The sequence below is a fragment of the Gambusia affinis genome, linkage group LG09 (genome assembly GCF_019740435.1).
Source record: "Gambusia affinis linkage group LG09, SWU_Gaff_1.0, whole genome shotgun sequence".
Taxonomy (NCBI): Eukaryota; Metazoa; Chordata; class Actinopteri; order Cyprinodontiformes; family Poeciliidae; genus Gambusia; species Gambusia affinis.
In genome coordinates, this window is record NC_057876.1 from 7,790,489 (window position 1) to 7,807,670 (window position 17,182).

Sequence of the window (17,182 nt, forward strand, 5' to 3'; positions counted from 1 at the left end):
AACATGCAGAGCAGGAGGGCCTGAGGACTGGAATTGAGAAGCACTGCATTAAAGGCACCTTGAATTTGATCAATCACCAAGCATTTTACCAAACCCAAACAAGAACAATCTGCTTCAGGACATGGACAGATGTGTTTTTTGGTTAATTGTGGAAAAAAAAAAAAAATTCAATCATGCTTTGTGCCAGAATAGTTGGGCTTTGCTTTATTAAGCCTTATGAAATATGAGCTAACAAGCACGAGTAAAGCCACTGAAGCTGAATCGGTTTATTAGTCTTCTGCTCTCAGGCAACTAATTTGTTGTTTTAGATTTTACATCCTCCAGGGTAGACTCCATGAAACAGTGCTTGGCTTGACTATTGCTGAGAGTTTTTGAATGTTTAGCCAAGTTACTCTCTTGTGTTTGCTTCCACAAGCAAAGCTACATTGTTTGGGGCAGAAATGTAACTGTTTGGTTTTAAGTTGACGGAACTCAGAATCACATCCTCTGATGATGCCAAGTATTTCCCTTGGTCTGTAATTAGAAAGTGTGTTCAAATACCACAATAGAGCATGATCAATGATTCTGTGTGAGAATGCACTCAGTCAAAACATAAGTCCAATTAGTCTGCAGTTTTCTTGCAGTAGCTCCCTTTGCCACCCAGGTAAATTATCAGTTTTGCATAAAAGCAAAGGATGAGCAACTGTGCAAGAGATGTTAAAACTTCATCAAAGCTAAGTTTAACTAAATTACTTCCCATTTTAAGTAAAATTACATCTTAATATGAAAATGAGCATCCTAAAACTTGAATTTGAGGGTTTTTTTTTTCCTCAATGTTGTAACATTAATATAGCAACGCAACACAGATTCCATTGCAAGACGGTCTTCTTGAGGTGCTGCAAACCAAACCATATTTTAGGAGACAAAAGTACAAATAAATGTAAAACTATTCCTCAAAAAACATTTTTCTGTAACTATTCTGACCTGAAATAAAATATAAAAAAAACTTTCCTTTGAACAGTTAGCACAACTGTATCTTTAAGGGTAAGAGAAAACTAAATCCAGGTTTGCATTAGTACAAAATATAATCAGGATTAGTGTTCCCAAACATGTGGAAAATAATGGGTACACATTACTTCGAAGTGGCGTCAGGAGTTTTCAAATAATAAAACTGTGGGTTGATTTCCTTCGGCATTGTTTGACCCTCAACTGACCAATGAATGGTAAATAAACAAAACAGCTGAAAGACCTATGACCCATGATAGATGCCATAATAGAGATGGATGTGAGGAAATCTAGGCCACCAGTAATAATTAACCTGCTGAGGTCAGAGTAGATAGCAGCATCGAAGGATCAAGTTCCTCCATTTGAGAGAAAATCAAGGTCAAGGTTATCATAGGCTATTTGACTGCAGTCCCTTCTCAGCCCTAACATAAAATGCATATAAAAACATGCTGAAGTTAATTAAAATAAAGACATTTGGTACAGATTTATCCCTCATTGACAAAAAAAAAAAAGATGTTATATTTATGTCAAAAGATTGAATCATTTGTTGAAAAAAAACCCTCGATATCAAAGGACAACCAAGTGCCATCTGACAAGAAGATTACATCTGGACATAAACCAATGCTTTTTGCACCACCTTTCAGTAGCTAAACAATACACAGTCTTGTAAATGGCTTTGAGTGAATTCAGTGTCAGGTCTGCGTCAGTGAAAATGGATTATAGCTGCAGGAAGTTTAAGTATTTGCATCTTGATAACCACCATTATATAAGCAGCATTATACCTATATGTGTTATTTTCCCACCCACGCGCATAGATATGTTTCAGTTCTCCATTTTCATTTATTTACAGATCTCACAGTAGCTGAAAAACTTTTCGAACAAACTCCTAACAGAAACAAACAAAAGAATAGAGAACTCAGTAATAAAGTGGTTTGTGTGAACTGTAGACTTGGGTGTTCTTTTACATTATGTTTGATGTTCTGTGCTTATAATTGTTTCATAGAACAGTTCACCCAAAAAAAAAAGCGTCCATAAGTAGCACGATGTGAGTATGAAGAACTGAATGTCTCTCCTTATTTATCTCTCCACAGACACACACACTCCAACCTCGAGTGTGTTTGTGGGAGTTTCCTGCTGAAGGAGAGACCTTCTTTCCAGAAGTCAGCACTCAGAGATCGTAAGTAAATGCTGTATTTTCCATTCTATTTTGCTTTAACTCTACCAAATCCCTACATTACTGCGAGAATCACTGAGTTAATATATTGCAGCGAGACGGTTTAATCTAAAGCTAAAAGGGCTATTAGACAGAGCGTGGGTTATGTGTGAGGCAGTATTCCAGCTCCGTCTCTTTTATTTTGACCTGACAGAAACACAAAGGCAAATAAAATCTAATTGTACAAAGACGAACTGCCAAATCCCCTATCAATGAGCCACATCCAAAAGCTAAATATTTTCTTAAACGTATATCCTCTTTGTCAATGTCTGTTCATACAATAAGAAGCCTTTCAAAGTGTACCAGTGATTTAGCCTCTAACTTTCTCAGCCTTGCTGTCTTTCTTCAGAGACATTATGTTCATCTAGTCAAAGCTGTCGCCATCCTCTGTTTTTATGACACTGCAGTAAAGGTGCGATTGAATTCAACGGCTGTGATGTGTGTGCTTGTCCGCTGCGGCTTTTGCTCACATCTGCAACTCTGCATTGATTCCATGCCAGAGAGCTGAGCGCCAGGGCCGAATGGGGTCCTCTGTGATAGCCCAGTGTACCTGCCAGTGCTTAAACAGAACAAGGGACTTTATAATAATGCTGTAGGGTAAAAATTTGCAATCAATAGACTAATCAAATCTGAAGCGTTTAAAAAAGAAATGTACTTTGAATCCATTTAAATGAAGATTACAAATGCTTTTTTTATATTTTGTCTGTAGTATACCAGTATTAAAGTGTTTCTCTGCATCCATTAATCTTTGTGCAAATCCATCGGTGTATTATGCAGAAAGAGTAAAATGCTTTCCCTAATTACCATATTAAATACAATTTCTGGAAACATCAAAAACATTTTGCTCATCCTCACAATGCTTTAGCAATGTAATTAATTCACCGCCCCTTTTATTGCCTCCTCCTGGTTGCCACTTAGCGTAGGTAAAACCTCTTCTGTGCTGAATCACTGCCACAAATCTCGCCGCACTCTTTAATATAGATCAGTAGCATGGAAAATTGAAATGGAAAATGTTCCTACTTAATCAGAAGTCATGTGTCCAAATGTAACATTCACATTTAGAAAATCTGAGGGAGATCTCATATTTACTTTCAGAAACTGTCAAAAAGGAGAACATTTCTGGTTTCATGTGATCAGCTGATAATCTATTTCTGATCAGGGGGAGTTAAGCTTTCTTAATGCAACAAGTGGAGCTTGTTAATAAAATGATGATACTTGCTGTATATATTCATGCAAAAAAGTTTTGGTTGAGTAAGAAATGTGTTGCATATTCTCTAGCAGGACATTTCTTTAAATTGGCAGTAAACTAGACACCTGACTTGGAGACGTTTTGCAGGTTCATCTTTGGTACCTGCATTTGTTACTTGCATATAACCATATTCTGCAAAGACTCCTTTTTTATCATGCAACAATGCTAAAAGAATTGTGATCATGAAAAGCTGTGGCATTATTGTCATGGTTGTGATGTAATGAGTGAAAACATAAATACAGGTGGGACTGAGCAACGGCCAACATCAGTACATTTACTTACCAATAGGAACTAATGTGATAAAATTACACTATAAAGCTTCCCTTATCTCTTCATTTCTTGCTTGAAAGGAATTATCATGAGTTTTGGAATTCCCATCTGTTTTACGAATCATTACACCTGTAATGTAGCAAGAGGAATATGGCATTAATCTGCAATAAGCAGTAGACCAGAGTTAAAGTCCAATTTTATCCATCATTTTCCAAATTATATTACTCTACTGCTTCATGTCATACATAGGTAATTCCAGTTATAACAAATATGGCACAATAGGAATATGGAGCTATAAGATATTTTTAAAAGTGGTGGACAGCACAGCAGGGAGACTCACCAACTCACAGGCATGAGAGAAAAAAATATTTTATTTTAGGAGGTAAACATGTTTGACATTTTCCTCTAGCTGTGCCCAACAAATAAAGTGCCACTCTTGAATATCTCAATGTTCCCACTGGAAAGGAGAGGCTAGCGTCCTTCAACACTTCACGCTGATCTGAGCAAACTGAAAGGAGAAAAGAAAGCTACAGAGCACTTGGCAAGCTGATCAAACAACACCAGAAAAGACATAAAAAATATTGTGGAAGGAATATAATAAGCAAATGTAAAACTATTTCTATTCTAAACAGAAGAGAGTTTGTTTTCCTGCATCTCTCTGTGTGGAGTTATGTTCTAGCAAGAAAATTCCTATGCAGTTCATTGCTCTGCCTTTAATGTTCTCTGAGTTCATTAGAAACCAAGCTAAAGGACAGCAACATCTTAGTCTTTAAGGATCCAGCCTGGATGAAGGCTGTGGTTAATAAGCAACTGTCAAGCAATCAGGCACATTTTACTTGTGACAATAAAATACAAAAAATGTAGAGCTAGATCTTGGACCTTACATTAGACCAAATTCAACCCAGCATTTGCAGACGCAAAACGTGTGCAGTCAAGAACCTGTGTGCGCTTCGACTTCTGAAATGAGGCACAGACTGGGGCCTCAAGTGGCGGCAGTGGTTCACCTCCGTCCTTGGGGAAGACACTTCACCCGCTTTGGTCAGACGTCCCGATACTGCCGGAAAAAATACCATCTGCTGAAAGCTGGTCACAATTTTGGCTCAGCAGAAAAGGAAACTTTGCATTCATGGAGGGGAATTGAGATGATGTAACATAAAGTGTTTTTTTTTTTTAATTCTCAAATTACTATGATCTGGAACAGTCTGATTTTACAAACTAAATGTTCTACAATTTTATTTTCAACAAATACTTATTTCCAAATTAATAAGTTAAAGGAATGCATCATTCCATGCGGACAAAGGGCCACCATCAGTGTGTGTGAATGGGTGAACGACTGAGTGTAGTGTAGTACGCTTTGGGGTCCTTTGAACTTGATAAAGTGATATACAAGTACAAACCATTTACCATGCGACCTGCAGCATTACTTATTGATTTAAAAAAACAAACAAACATTTAGACACTCCAGTCAGCCAATATTCTTAAAGACATGGACCTGGATGCCTTGTTTGATTCAAATAATAAAATATATTAACATTTTTTCTCAACATCTGTAATTCCTTCCCTGGGATCTCTGTGTTTTTGGCTAAAGAGAGGGCAGTGATGCTGGGCTTGATGTGTATGTTTTCTTGCAAATGTATTTAATGCTTTGTGAATCCACTGAAGGAATAAATTGTGATGCGTGATGCAATTTAGAAAATTGATGAGATTGCTGTGCTTCATTAAGTCTCCCCTTTATGTCTGAGACATGCAAACATTTAAAAATAGCCTCCCAATAAAGCTGTTCCCTGAATCAAACCCGTCCCAACGGGTTCCTCCTGAATGCTTTAATACTGGCTCAGGTAGAAATCCCATCAGGTCAAGATGTGTCCCTTACTATTTCGTTGCACCGCTGATGTGGAAGCAGACCCAGTACAACAGCTGCATCAATAAAATTGATCAACTTGAATTTACATTATAAAGGTCTCTCGAGTTGTGCAGCAGGCTCTTCCTGCCACAGTGACTCCATATGCCCTGTTCAAAGTCGCAGCAAACAGCAGCAGTCAAATGAATCCATCAAAGGCCAGACTGGTTTTTTCTTGTGGGAAGCCTTTACCAGATCAAAATGAGCAGACAGCTTGTCCACCTCTTGTAGCTTATTCTTATCTTATGCCTGAAAGACTCGCTCTGCTTTATCCCTGGCCTCTCCGTGCAGCTACAAAGCTTGACTTTACAACTCACTGTTCCATTCTTCCTCTGCTTTAATCCTACATCTCCTTGCTGACTTCTGTATACACCACACATATGTTTTGTTTTCTCCTTCTGCTCCTTGACAGTTGAGCGCTCTGTGATGGTGAACCCCAAGAAACCGTTGAACACAACATATTTATCTGGCCCCTTGAGCTCAGAGACAGTGAGTTTCCTTGGATTTTTTTTTTTTTTTCCCTCCACTGTTTAGAGAGAGAGATGCCAGCATCTTTAGAGTGATCACACAGCTGGGCTTGTGCCAACGAGGCACTGGAAGAAGAAGAAAGACTGTGGTGACATCAGTGTTGCTAATCAAAGCTGTGCGCTGCGAGACTACAGTCTGCCTATGAAAAATAGGCAGTGCTTCCTTTTCTGTGAGCTGGACTGGATTAAAGCCCGATCTTTTGTTCGGCAGAGATGACAGAGGGATTTCTGTGCCAATATAAAACCGGATGTGTGTGTGTGTGTGTGACCGTACATGTGCGAGTCTTACAAGTTGAAGGGTGGGATCATCTCCTGATTCATCAACACGGTACACGTCTTCTGTCACAACAGTGACGCTGAGCTTCTCTGTCACGCTGGGTGACACAGCACTCCAATTAATCACAGAAAAGTACCACTAATGAAGTCATTATGTATTCCCAGACTTTCATCTTGACATCCACTTTTCCCAGGAAAAAACAAAAACAACAACAACAAAAAAAAAAACACTGACACAAAGCTACACGTAGAAAGGCTTGAAGGCATAGTGGTAATGAGTAAGCAAAAGTGGCAGTTGACAAATGAAACCAACAATGAATATGACACTGTCGGTTATAAATTAGACCTCCTCTCTAATTTTATACAGCTTTCATCCTTTTGTTGCTGACTCTTTTTTATTTATTTATTTTTTTTAATCCTTTTTCTCTTTTAGTTTGTGGGATAATGAAAAAAGGGTTGTGGAGGAACAAAGTTAGAGTAGCAGTGAGATCTATGGTTTGTTACAACCAAAATATAAGGTTTCTGCCTCCTTTGGGTGGTAGATTGTTTTATTTTGGTGATAAAATAAAAGCACCAGGATACACAATAAAAGCCTGAGGCTAGTATAAAAAAGTCTGGTATGGATGGTAAGCTGCTAAACATAAATATACGCCGATAGGCCATTTTACAAAGTATACCTTTTTTATTTCTTATGTCAAATAACGAATCAAGATTTAAAAATCATTCTGCACATGAGCTTATGCTTATTCTATACAATTCAACTGAAAAGATATACACAAAGCAAACAACCTGATTCGCATAAGTGTGCGCAACCTTAAGCTACAACTTTCTTGAGGAACAGCTTGATTCAGTTTTAGCATTTATGTGAACATCTATCAACATCCAGCATCTTGACTTGCAAGGGTTTTCCCACTTTGTGCTGCAAGGATTCCCCAAATCTACCAGGTTGTGAGGACATCTTTGGGAGGCCCCACCAATCCTTAGGTTTAGTTCTGGACTCTGGAATCTTTCATTTTCTGCTGGTTAAGCTATGATCTTGTCGATTTGGGTGTAGGCTTGGACAAATTGTAACGCTGAGAAATACACGTTTATTTTTATCTTCATATTTCCAGCAGACAAACGATCTTGGGTCAGAGTTGACTGATATTTAGAAGGATTTTACAATTTTCTCATTTCTGAAATAAACCCCAGTTTTGAAAAATATGCCGGGCTGGTGATGCTTCCATCACAGTGTTTTACTGTGGGTATTGTTTTTTTTTAATTATTATTTAGTGTCGTTTTTGTGTCTGTTTTGGACATTTCTGCAGCTCCCAAAGGGTTACTGTCAGGCTCTAGCTAGGCTTCCTAACACGTTCCTGTCTTTGTCTGCCCTTTTTTTAAGTTGCTGAAGACTTTCTTCTTGATTTTTTTTGTGTCCTTCTCCTGATTTATATCTTCATACAATGAGATTATTTCTGATCCTTTGTGCCCTCCTTGTAAACTTTGGCTTTTGCAAAAGGATAAAAATTAGCAAATGTTTTAAGTTGGCAGGTGAAAATTATTTTAATTTAATTAGATTTAAAGGTCATCCAAGTTATCTGACTGGCAACCTCTAAAATCTCTGATCTTTTTTTTTTTTCGGATTACACCTTGTTAAAAAGAAATTGTTGGCGGCTGAGTTGTTAATGGACTCGACATCATATGATATGAAAAGTAAAACTGAGTAAAAGATTCAGCAAGATCAAACAAGACCGAACTGAGTAAATTGGTCTAATTCAAACCTTTTGCGCCGTTGAAGCTTTAAATAAAGAAAGCCGCTTTACTGCGGTTAAATATTTTGAACACAATGCAAGCAACGTATTTCAAATTTCCTGGCAAATTCGCATGTTTACGACTGTGTTGCATCATCTGTTTCCTACTTGCACTGTTGTAGAACTGAGGCACTTTGTGGCTTCACTTTGTTGCATTCACATTTTTCTTTAAGGAGAGGCAAATATACGTGGCTCACTGCAAGCAGGTACATTTTTATTACAGAGCCTTGCTTCGGCTTTAATTTCCGCTAACAGGTTTATGCACTTTCCTGTGGAAGAACAGAGGTGGATCCAAATTCAGATTCACAGTTAAAGGGAAAGAAGTGGGGAGAAAATAAGTAAAATTGTTAAGTAAAATACATCAAAGTTAGGGTTCTCTGTCACACTAGAACATTGTGTAACATTGTAATAATGGCACAAGTTGTGATTTAAAAAAAGAGGGCTTGAGGTCAATTCAGGCCTATTTGCACCTTCGTTTTGAGGACACATGATGTCTTACTACTTCGTTTTCGTACCTCAAAATAATCTTTGAACTTAGCTTTTGTAAATCGGCCAATTTCTGTTTGCAGTTCAATATTTTGACCATTAATATTGAACTGCAAGTAAAAATACTGAATTCTTATATCTAATTTAAATGAACTCTTGATCAGTTTTGGACGTTTTTATTCTTTCCTGTATTTGTTTGATTGTGATTCTGATCTCAGTTTAGGCCAGTCCACATTATGGAACACATAGTATTTTAATCTCAGCAAATTCCCGCTGGAAGATATAATATATTAGGCCAGAGCAGCTCATTCACTCCGAAAGCTTGTTTTTTATTTTTTAATGTTTTTTTTTGCTACTATTCTCTCCTCAGTTGACTTGGAGGCCTGATCATGTGCAGAACTCACAAAATCGTGCAGACATGCCAGTTGTACAGAAATGTATGCATTTTCAGAGCTTTGCCAAAAACTCAACAGAAATAGCTCAACAGCGCCCCCTGGTTACAGTAAAAAAAAAAAAAAACCCCTCCTCATGTCTCTTACTTTATCATAAACATATGAAATTTGGTTAACATGTAGGACTTTCCAAGACTTGTACAAAACTCGCTTGCACCCATGCTCTTAAACAAACAGAAGGCCAGCCATCTTGGAAAGAACCTGTAATTTTCAACAATTTTTACCCAGTTTTAGCCTCTGCATTTGATCAAACTCCTTCCCAAGGTTTTTATCAATCAGCGTGAAAATCAGTGAGTTTGCTCAAAAGGCACCAGACCTCCAAAGTTATCAAAATCCTGACTTTCCCTGCTGTTGGAGGGCCATGGTCAAGCCTCAAACTTCAATTACGTCCCAAAAACTCAAATTGTTACAACTCTTGCAAAGAAAGGCACACAACTTGCTGTGGTTGGTCCTCATCTGGCATCTAGAAAATTTCAGTGATCAGGCTCCATGTTTTAGTTTGAATGGTCTATTTTTGACTCCCTGATCTTGATCAACATCAAACTGTGCTCGGTGCCAAAACAGTTGGTGTAACTAAGTGCACAGTACAGAGACATCTGGGAAAGGGGTGTGGCCACAAAGACAATCAAGAAAAACTAACTGAGCCATAAAATTTTTATTATTTAATAAGCAGAACAAAAACACAGCTGATAAACACAAAACTCAAATGTAGTGCCACATACAGTGTGTTCCTCTAAAACTTTGATGTGCTGTTATGAATGAATAATGTATCCACACAGATGTGAAAATTTCTCGGGGCAATCACACAACCCAGTAGGCTGTGATAAAAAAAAAAAAAAAAAAACATTTCTGTTACATCAGTTTTCTACTTTCCCATAGTCACTGTTGAAACTTTTTTAGGCCACATTTTTGCATCTTCTTTGCATATATGTTTTTCATTACATTACTGAGCTTTTTATTTAGTGATGCAGCCGTTAACTGTGTTCACCGACTACGTTCCTTTGAAATGTTCTTGAAGCCATGCATAAATTTTCCCGCTTGTCTTTAATGTAGTGTTGCCTGTAGCCCCCAAAAAGATCGTATACAATAAAGCTTCCCAGCATTTGGAAATTTCTCCGAATTTGCTAACAATTTTCACAATATTACATCCAGAACAAAATTAACCCGCCACAATCATTCGTAAATTATCATCTTAAATTATTTAGTATTTTGGCCTCGGTCTTTTAGATAGTGAACCCCTTCCTACCGTTATAATCATCGTTTTTTTTTTTTATTTCATATCAAACTTTGAAAACAGAAGTGAAAATACAGGCTCCAGTTTAAAGAATGGAATAATAAGTCCCCACAGTGTGCTAAAAGTAGAACTTTTTCTGTTCTTTCTGCTTTATTCTTTGGGTTTAGCTGTGTTGAACACATCCATGCAGCCACTTTTTCGAGAACTTTGAAATGGAATAATCGCCTTTTTTACTTGATGAACTTGAAGTAGTAGACTAACTCATAAGGGCATCGTCTAATGGTGGAGTCTTCGGGGGTTAAGGAAATTACCTGCATTTTTTTTTTTTTTTTAGGTATTTTTAATGCCCAAAACAAAATCAGCACTTTCCATCAAAGAGGAGAGCTTGCAGGGAAGATGAAACAGCCACAAGACCTGCTCTGTGTGTGTCGGTACAGCCGTGGTTCAGCTGTTCTGCACACAGAGGCAGTCCTTGTGGACACCCATTATCGATAATCTTTGCTTTCCCCCCTAACTTTACACTTGACAGCAACGCCTCCTGCATCACCACTTTAAGTTTCAGCTATGTTTAGAGCTGGGCTGATGAAGCCACAGTAGTGAAGATGTTTGGAAGGCAATAAGAGTAAAACCTTCAAAGAAAATAAAATATTTGCTCTAGTTTCAGCTCCACTTACAAAACTAATCATTTCAACGGTTCTCCTCAGCCTCTGCATACATGTTAGCATCTATCATGGCATGTAGAGCCCTTGTGTCATTTTCCAGCTCAAGCTCAGAAATGTTGATCTCCTCGCGGCCTAAACGCTCCATCCATGGACTTATCCATTTGAGTTGTTTTCCTCAGGGAAAGAGTTTGTCTAACCTAATGAGAATGCTACAAAATCCATGTTCGAATCAATTACCAGTCAATTGTCCAACATTGCATTCCTTAACATCTACCTACAACTTGTTTTTTTGAGTACACGTTATTTGTTTATTAATCTCCTTGCCATGTCTGATGAAGCTCTCTCATAGCAACATGGACGAAGTAAAAGTGTCTTGTAAAATCATGGTGTTTCTACAAAATCCAGCATGTGAAATTTAGAATGTCATCCTTTTTTTTCCTCATAAGTAAACAATTACTGAATAGGAAGTGTTGCCTCTTGTCATTTACTTTAAATGATTTAAATAGACTGTTAATTGTAGTTTTAAGGCAGAATGTCAATGAAACCTGTTACATACTTGTCATTTTGTGAGCACAGCTCAAGATGTAAATTTAATACAAATGTAACAATATACATAATATATGTCAGCTTTTTATTCTATAATGTCAGAAACATAAATGTAAACTCTGAGGCATCATTTTTTCAATTCAAAGCAACAATTCTGTTCCGCTAAGCCACAGAACAAGATGTTCAGACTTACTTAAAGTTACCAAAGGCTCCGTTTTCTTTAGCTCTTTTGAGATTCACAAGCTTGACAACAGAAAACAGACACAGAGAGACAAGCAAAGTGAGGAAGAAAAAAGAAAACAATCTCAGACTGGTTTGGAAAACAGCAAAACGATGCCGCAGATTCGCACTACAGCAGCCTCTAAGGACATTCGAGAAACCGCACGCACACTTTCCATCCATAATCCAATGTACAAAGTGCTCTCGTAAGATGAGAGGACCAGTAATAACCTTCAGATAAGAGCGTCAGTTTGTCAATAGTAATGGACTTAAATAAAATTAACAAGGTGCAAAGTTTGTGAATCAATGTAAATCACTGCAATAAAAGGAAACTTCCTGTCTGAATTTGACAGCATGCGTTTTTTTCCTCCAGGTATGCCAGAAGCGTTCAGAGAGACGAGTCGGCGATATAAAACGACGATGATCTAGTCTCAGGTGTTTTGCGCCGGGTTCTGGTTTTATTCCTCACACCCTCTCCTCGCTCATTCTTCCCTGAAGCTCGCAGCTGCACAGATGCCGCTCTGCTCCACGTTTCCGCCGGTTGCTATGGCGACCGCTGACCCAAGGAACATGTAAATCACGGCCTTCCACGTTGGGAGGTATTTTAAAAGAAGTGGGAGGCAATTATTTTATTTGGAGAAAATGTCGTAAGGGATTAGAGATTCTTGGCTGCTGAAAAGAAACTTTCAAAAGAAGATATTTGAACACCAGCAGTGGTGAAACAGCCAGTACAAAAAGGAGGTCCTGGTCAATTATCAAAAATTCAGTTCTGCTACAGCCTAACAAATAGGTGATTTTGTAATGCTTAAAACAACAGCAAAAATAATTCAGTTGTTTTATACGTTTTTAAAATATGTGCCATCAAACAAGTTAGATTTCCAAAGCCAAGTACATTTTTAGACTTACTTTTATCGGTATTTTGCTAGATTTTATGCACAGGATATTTTTTTCTTCTTCATTTGTCCTTTATTGATTTTCATCCATGCTTCTTTACGTATCAGGCTGTTTGTGTTTGTTTTAAAAAACAAAACAAAAAAAACTGGTTATTTCCTGAGAAGTAAGCAGAAATGCTTATTTCAGTTATGGTTATGGATATGGCTTTTATTAATTTAGAAACTTATTTGATATATTCTTAAAATTCAGGAGAGGGACTAGTTCTGATACATTTCACATTTATTGCATTTGGCAAATAGTTTGTACATAAAAGTCCTATTGTCTCCATATTCAATATATGAATTGTTTGGTGGACTTCAATAAAGGACATTCTTTATTTAACTCCATCTTCCTCCCACTGTCCAAAAACATGATTGTTGGGTGAATTGGTTAATCATAATTATGTGTGTAGGGGTGTGCGTTGTTGTGTGCTATGTGTGTTGCCCTGTAATGGACTTGCAACCTGCCCTGGGTGTAGCCCGCCTCTCGGCCAAAGACTGCAGGAGATAATCATGACCCTGCAAGGATAAGCGGGTACAAATGCTTCAGCATCGCATGGATGCAGAATTTGCTGTTGTCAGTGTGTTGACGTCCTTAAAAATTGCCTGATCCTCGTTTTGTCTCCTCTTGTACATTTCTCACTGGCTTGTGCGTGTTTGTTTTTGTGGAGATTTCCGGAGCATGAAATAAGCTCTCCGGGAACAGTGACGACGAGCCCGGATGGTGTCCCGTGGCATTTCTTAATACACACAGCTCTCACATTAAAATTGTAAATGTCAACTCAAAGCTTCTGGCTATTCCTCTTGGTTTCCTCCTGGTTGTGACTCTTCACGAAACGGTGAGATGTTGTCAGGATAATGCAGCCATGGGCCATATTTTTGGGAACGAACAGTGAATGAAGGGCTCGGGATAAATGAAAATCTCACGTACCGAATCAACACAAAAGGCAATTCTTACTCTTAAAAAAACTGAAAAATGAACTCTCAACATTCTTCATTTCCACCCTTTTTCAACTTCTTCTTCCTCCCTCTCACACTTATGGGTGTGCAGTGTTGCGTGTGCTGATTTTGATGCGTGTGAAAGTTTTTTTCATGTGCTCTGCACTGATGGGCCAGGAGCAGGTAGCTTGACAATAAGAAACATATCTGAGCTCAACACCTGTTCACCTGTCTCCTGACTGACTACACAAGCTGATTGCAAGGGAAGTGTCATTCATTGTCAGTAGGGAAAACTGTAATGAGGGGAGTACAGGTGGTATGCAGACTTCGAAGTTCAGTTTCGCTGCTGTTTTTCTGCAAATATGTCACAAACATTAATCAGTAGCCATACACAAACCATCACTGTAAGTACTTTTACATTTTTCAATTTTAGAGATAAAGAGGACTGTGTAAAGTTTTGAAGGTTAAGCAGTGCACAGCCCAAAAACCACTTATCTGTGGCAACCTGTGGAGCCAAAGGTTGCCACATTTCATTCAATGCAGCTTATTTTACCATTGCAAAAATGGCTCTCCCAGCTACTGTGAATGTATTTGTATGCACATTCATAATGAAATAATCTGAACGATCTCCTTTTGTGTTTTGCACCTCACGACCCGGATGAACTAAGAGAGCAAGATCTGTCTTTTTGGACACGTTATTGCAGCCTAATTTAAATCTGCTGGAAATCAGCAGAGAATGTTTTGACTGAAATTTAGTCCAGACAGGAAGGAGGTACTATGCACACTTTTTAATTTTTACACATAAAAATGGCAAAAATAAATAAATAAATAAATAAACCCCAAAAAACTATTTTTTAAAATAATGATATCATGGGGATTAAAAATATTTTGTACGATCAAACTTTAAATAATTCTGAATATAGTTTATTTAAAACACAATTGAGATTCATACAACATTACAGACTTCACAGGAAAGTTGATTGCGCTAAATTGTATTTGAGAATATCAGAGTAAGGGGGTTGAATAAAAATGCATGCCACGCTTTTTAGCTTTTCTATTTGTGATAAAAAGTCACATTTTTATATTCTTTTTTTTTATCATTCCATGCACTAATTTGTCACATATTATCCCGATGAAATACTTGGAGGGTTGCGGTTATAACATGATAAAAAGCAAAAGAAGATGTCTGAATGCAAAAAGGGTCCGAATAGTTTTGCAAATCCCACTAATTTGCAGACGAAGATTGGTCCAAACACCTGCAGGGAGGTTGTTGTCCTTTTACTTAGTGGGGACATTAATCTACATAAAGACAGATGTTTTATTGATGTAAGCACTCTCTGTGTCAGCAATACAGCCTCATAGTCTCTTTACAATGCTCAATAATTTCTGATTTGTATCCAGTTGTAATACATGCATTATTTCATACGTTTACAATCAAATATATATAGTATGAGTGATTGCAGCATCATGGAGAGACAATACAGTTCTTGCATTTCCCAGCCGTGTACATCATAGCCTTAACAGTCATAGCCTACTCCTTACCCTTCTCGTAGACCTTCATCTTTTAATCCTAAAATGTATACTTACTCAACTGGTAGTTCCAGCGTTAACTTCAAATCCAGTGGACTCAAAAGGCACTCTGTGCACAGGGACATCAGCTTGGTCCTCTTGGTCAGCATTTTGACAGTTTATAGTCTCCGCAGGAATATGAACACGCAGACACAGATGTGTAAACAAACACGGATGCATAAATCTTTCAATGGACCTGTCATAACACCACCACTTTGTAATCAACGCTGGTTTCTCAAACTTCGCACACATGGCTAAGCGCCGGCTATCACAGCGGTGGAGAAAGGCGGGGAGGATACGAGCTGTGACAATTAGCAGTGACAGGGCCCTAGCCTCAAGGAGCGCGGCAGTGAGCAGCTAGTAACTACCTTAAAGCCACTCCACCTCTGCAATTTTACGGCTGACTCAAAGATGTGAAATTTACCATAAAATGCTGAGGCAGACAGCAACATTTTCTCCTGTCATTTGTCAGCTTGAGCTCCCAGGACTTTATAAAGATACATTATGCTGTCTATAATAAGAAGCAAGGAAGTAAAAGAAAATACTGCAAACTTAATGGATTGTTGATATTACTTTAAAGCCAGTACAACTGTGGTGAAAAGGCTACATATACCCACCAAGCAGAAGCTTTATTGAAATATATATTTTAGGGGTTTAAGTATTGACTGAAAAAGTCCACCACCGTTGAATATCCAAAACAATAATTGGATGCACAAGTTTGAATTTAACGTGGATTTTCTTCAATCTACACAATTGAAGTTAGACATTCAGCACGTCACTAGAACCCCTCTAGTAAGCTGCAGAGCAAAGTATTGACTGAATTTTTAACCGCTCTTTTGAAAAGATGCAGCATCAGACGCTCGTCAGAAAGTGCACGTCTATTTTCTACTCTGGTGAGAAATCTAGTTTAAGGGAAGACGATTTATGCTGTGGTGTATAATAAATTCCTTTTAACGTACTGGGTAATATTTCCTCTTCTTATGGTAGGTGCATAGACGAGGTGCAGCTTGTATTTACTTATGTGACACTGCGTGGACGAGAGAAAATTCACAAGAAATTCAAACTTGTACACTCAGTTCTTGTTATTCTTATTCATTGAAGTGGGTTGGTGAATTGTTATTCTGTTGAGAACATAGCACCGTTCAAATGTTTAATTAAAATGGCATTAATATCAATGAGTGTAAAACATCTCAAAAGAACTGTAGCTTAAATAAAACAGATCTAATTTAGCTATTTACGATCCATCTTTATTAATTTACCAACATGAGAGGGTGATCTCTTGAAACGGTCCTGCAGAAAGCCCAAAACAATGGGCTGCACACCAGTATACCTGCAATCTTGTTGGTAATCCCCACACTGGCATTGATTTTTTCCCCCCATACTCAGTAATCACCCTGTGCTTGCTGGTACAAAACAATCTTATTGACCACACTGTTAACAATGAAAAAAAAAAGAAAGAAAGTGCTCAATTTTTTGGCTAATTCATCACAAATCCTAGCAGTCTTCATATAGTTGCCAAGCCATGATGATTATTGAAATAAACATTGGTTTACTTTCTATCAGGCACCTTCCAGCAAAAACAAAAAACAAAACTTTGAGTGTTTTTAGCTAGGAAAATCTAGAGGCGTATAGCTGTAAGGGAGTAAATGCAATAGAAGCAACCTGTGTTGGTGATGAGGTCTATAAATCATGACTAAAGGTGAACAGCGTCAGAGCAGCAAGCACCAGGACAACGATTACATATTATTTTCCTAAATATGAAACTCCATGACTAATGTGTGAAAGAAGACTGGGCATGACAATGATAAACGCAATCAGAACTGCATGCAGTCAGCAGTTCTGCTTCAATACAACAGTTGAGACTCCTAAAACGTGCCCAACCACAGAAAGCTGCATATTCATCTCCTGCCTAAGGTGCATTAAATGGATTAAAG

The 17,182-nt window shown here is 37.9% G+C and overlaps 1 protein-coding gene across 2 annotated transcripts in view; it reads left to right on the forward strand.

The window, feature by feature from the left end:
* The window catches only part of frmpd3 (FERM and PDZ domain containing 3), a 96,706-nt gene that overhangs the window by 46,588 nt on the left and 32,936 nt on the right, over window positions 1-17,182 (forward strand). The window contains exons 2-3 of one of the 2 annotated variants that reach the window (XM_044127608.1): window positions 2,076-2,161; window positions 6,029-6,105. In XM_044127608.1, coding sequence (XP_043983543.1) covers window positions 2,076-2,161; window positions 6,029-6,105 — 163 coding nt within the window. The remainder of the gene's footprint in view (window positions 1-2,075; window positions 2,162-6,028; window positions 6,106-17,182) is intronic. The other variant, XM_044127609.1, reaches the window with a different exon arrangement.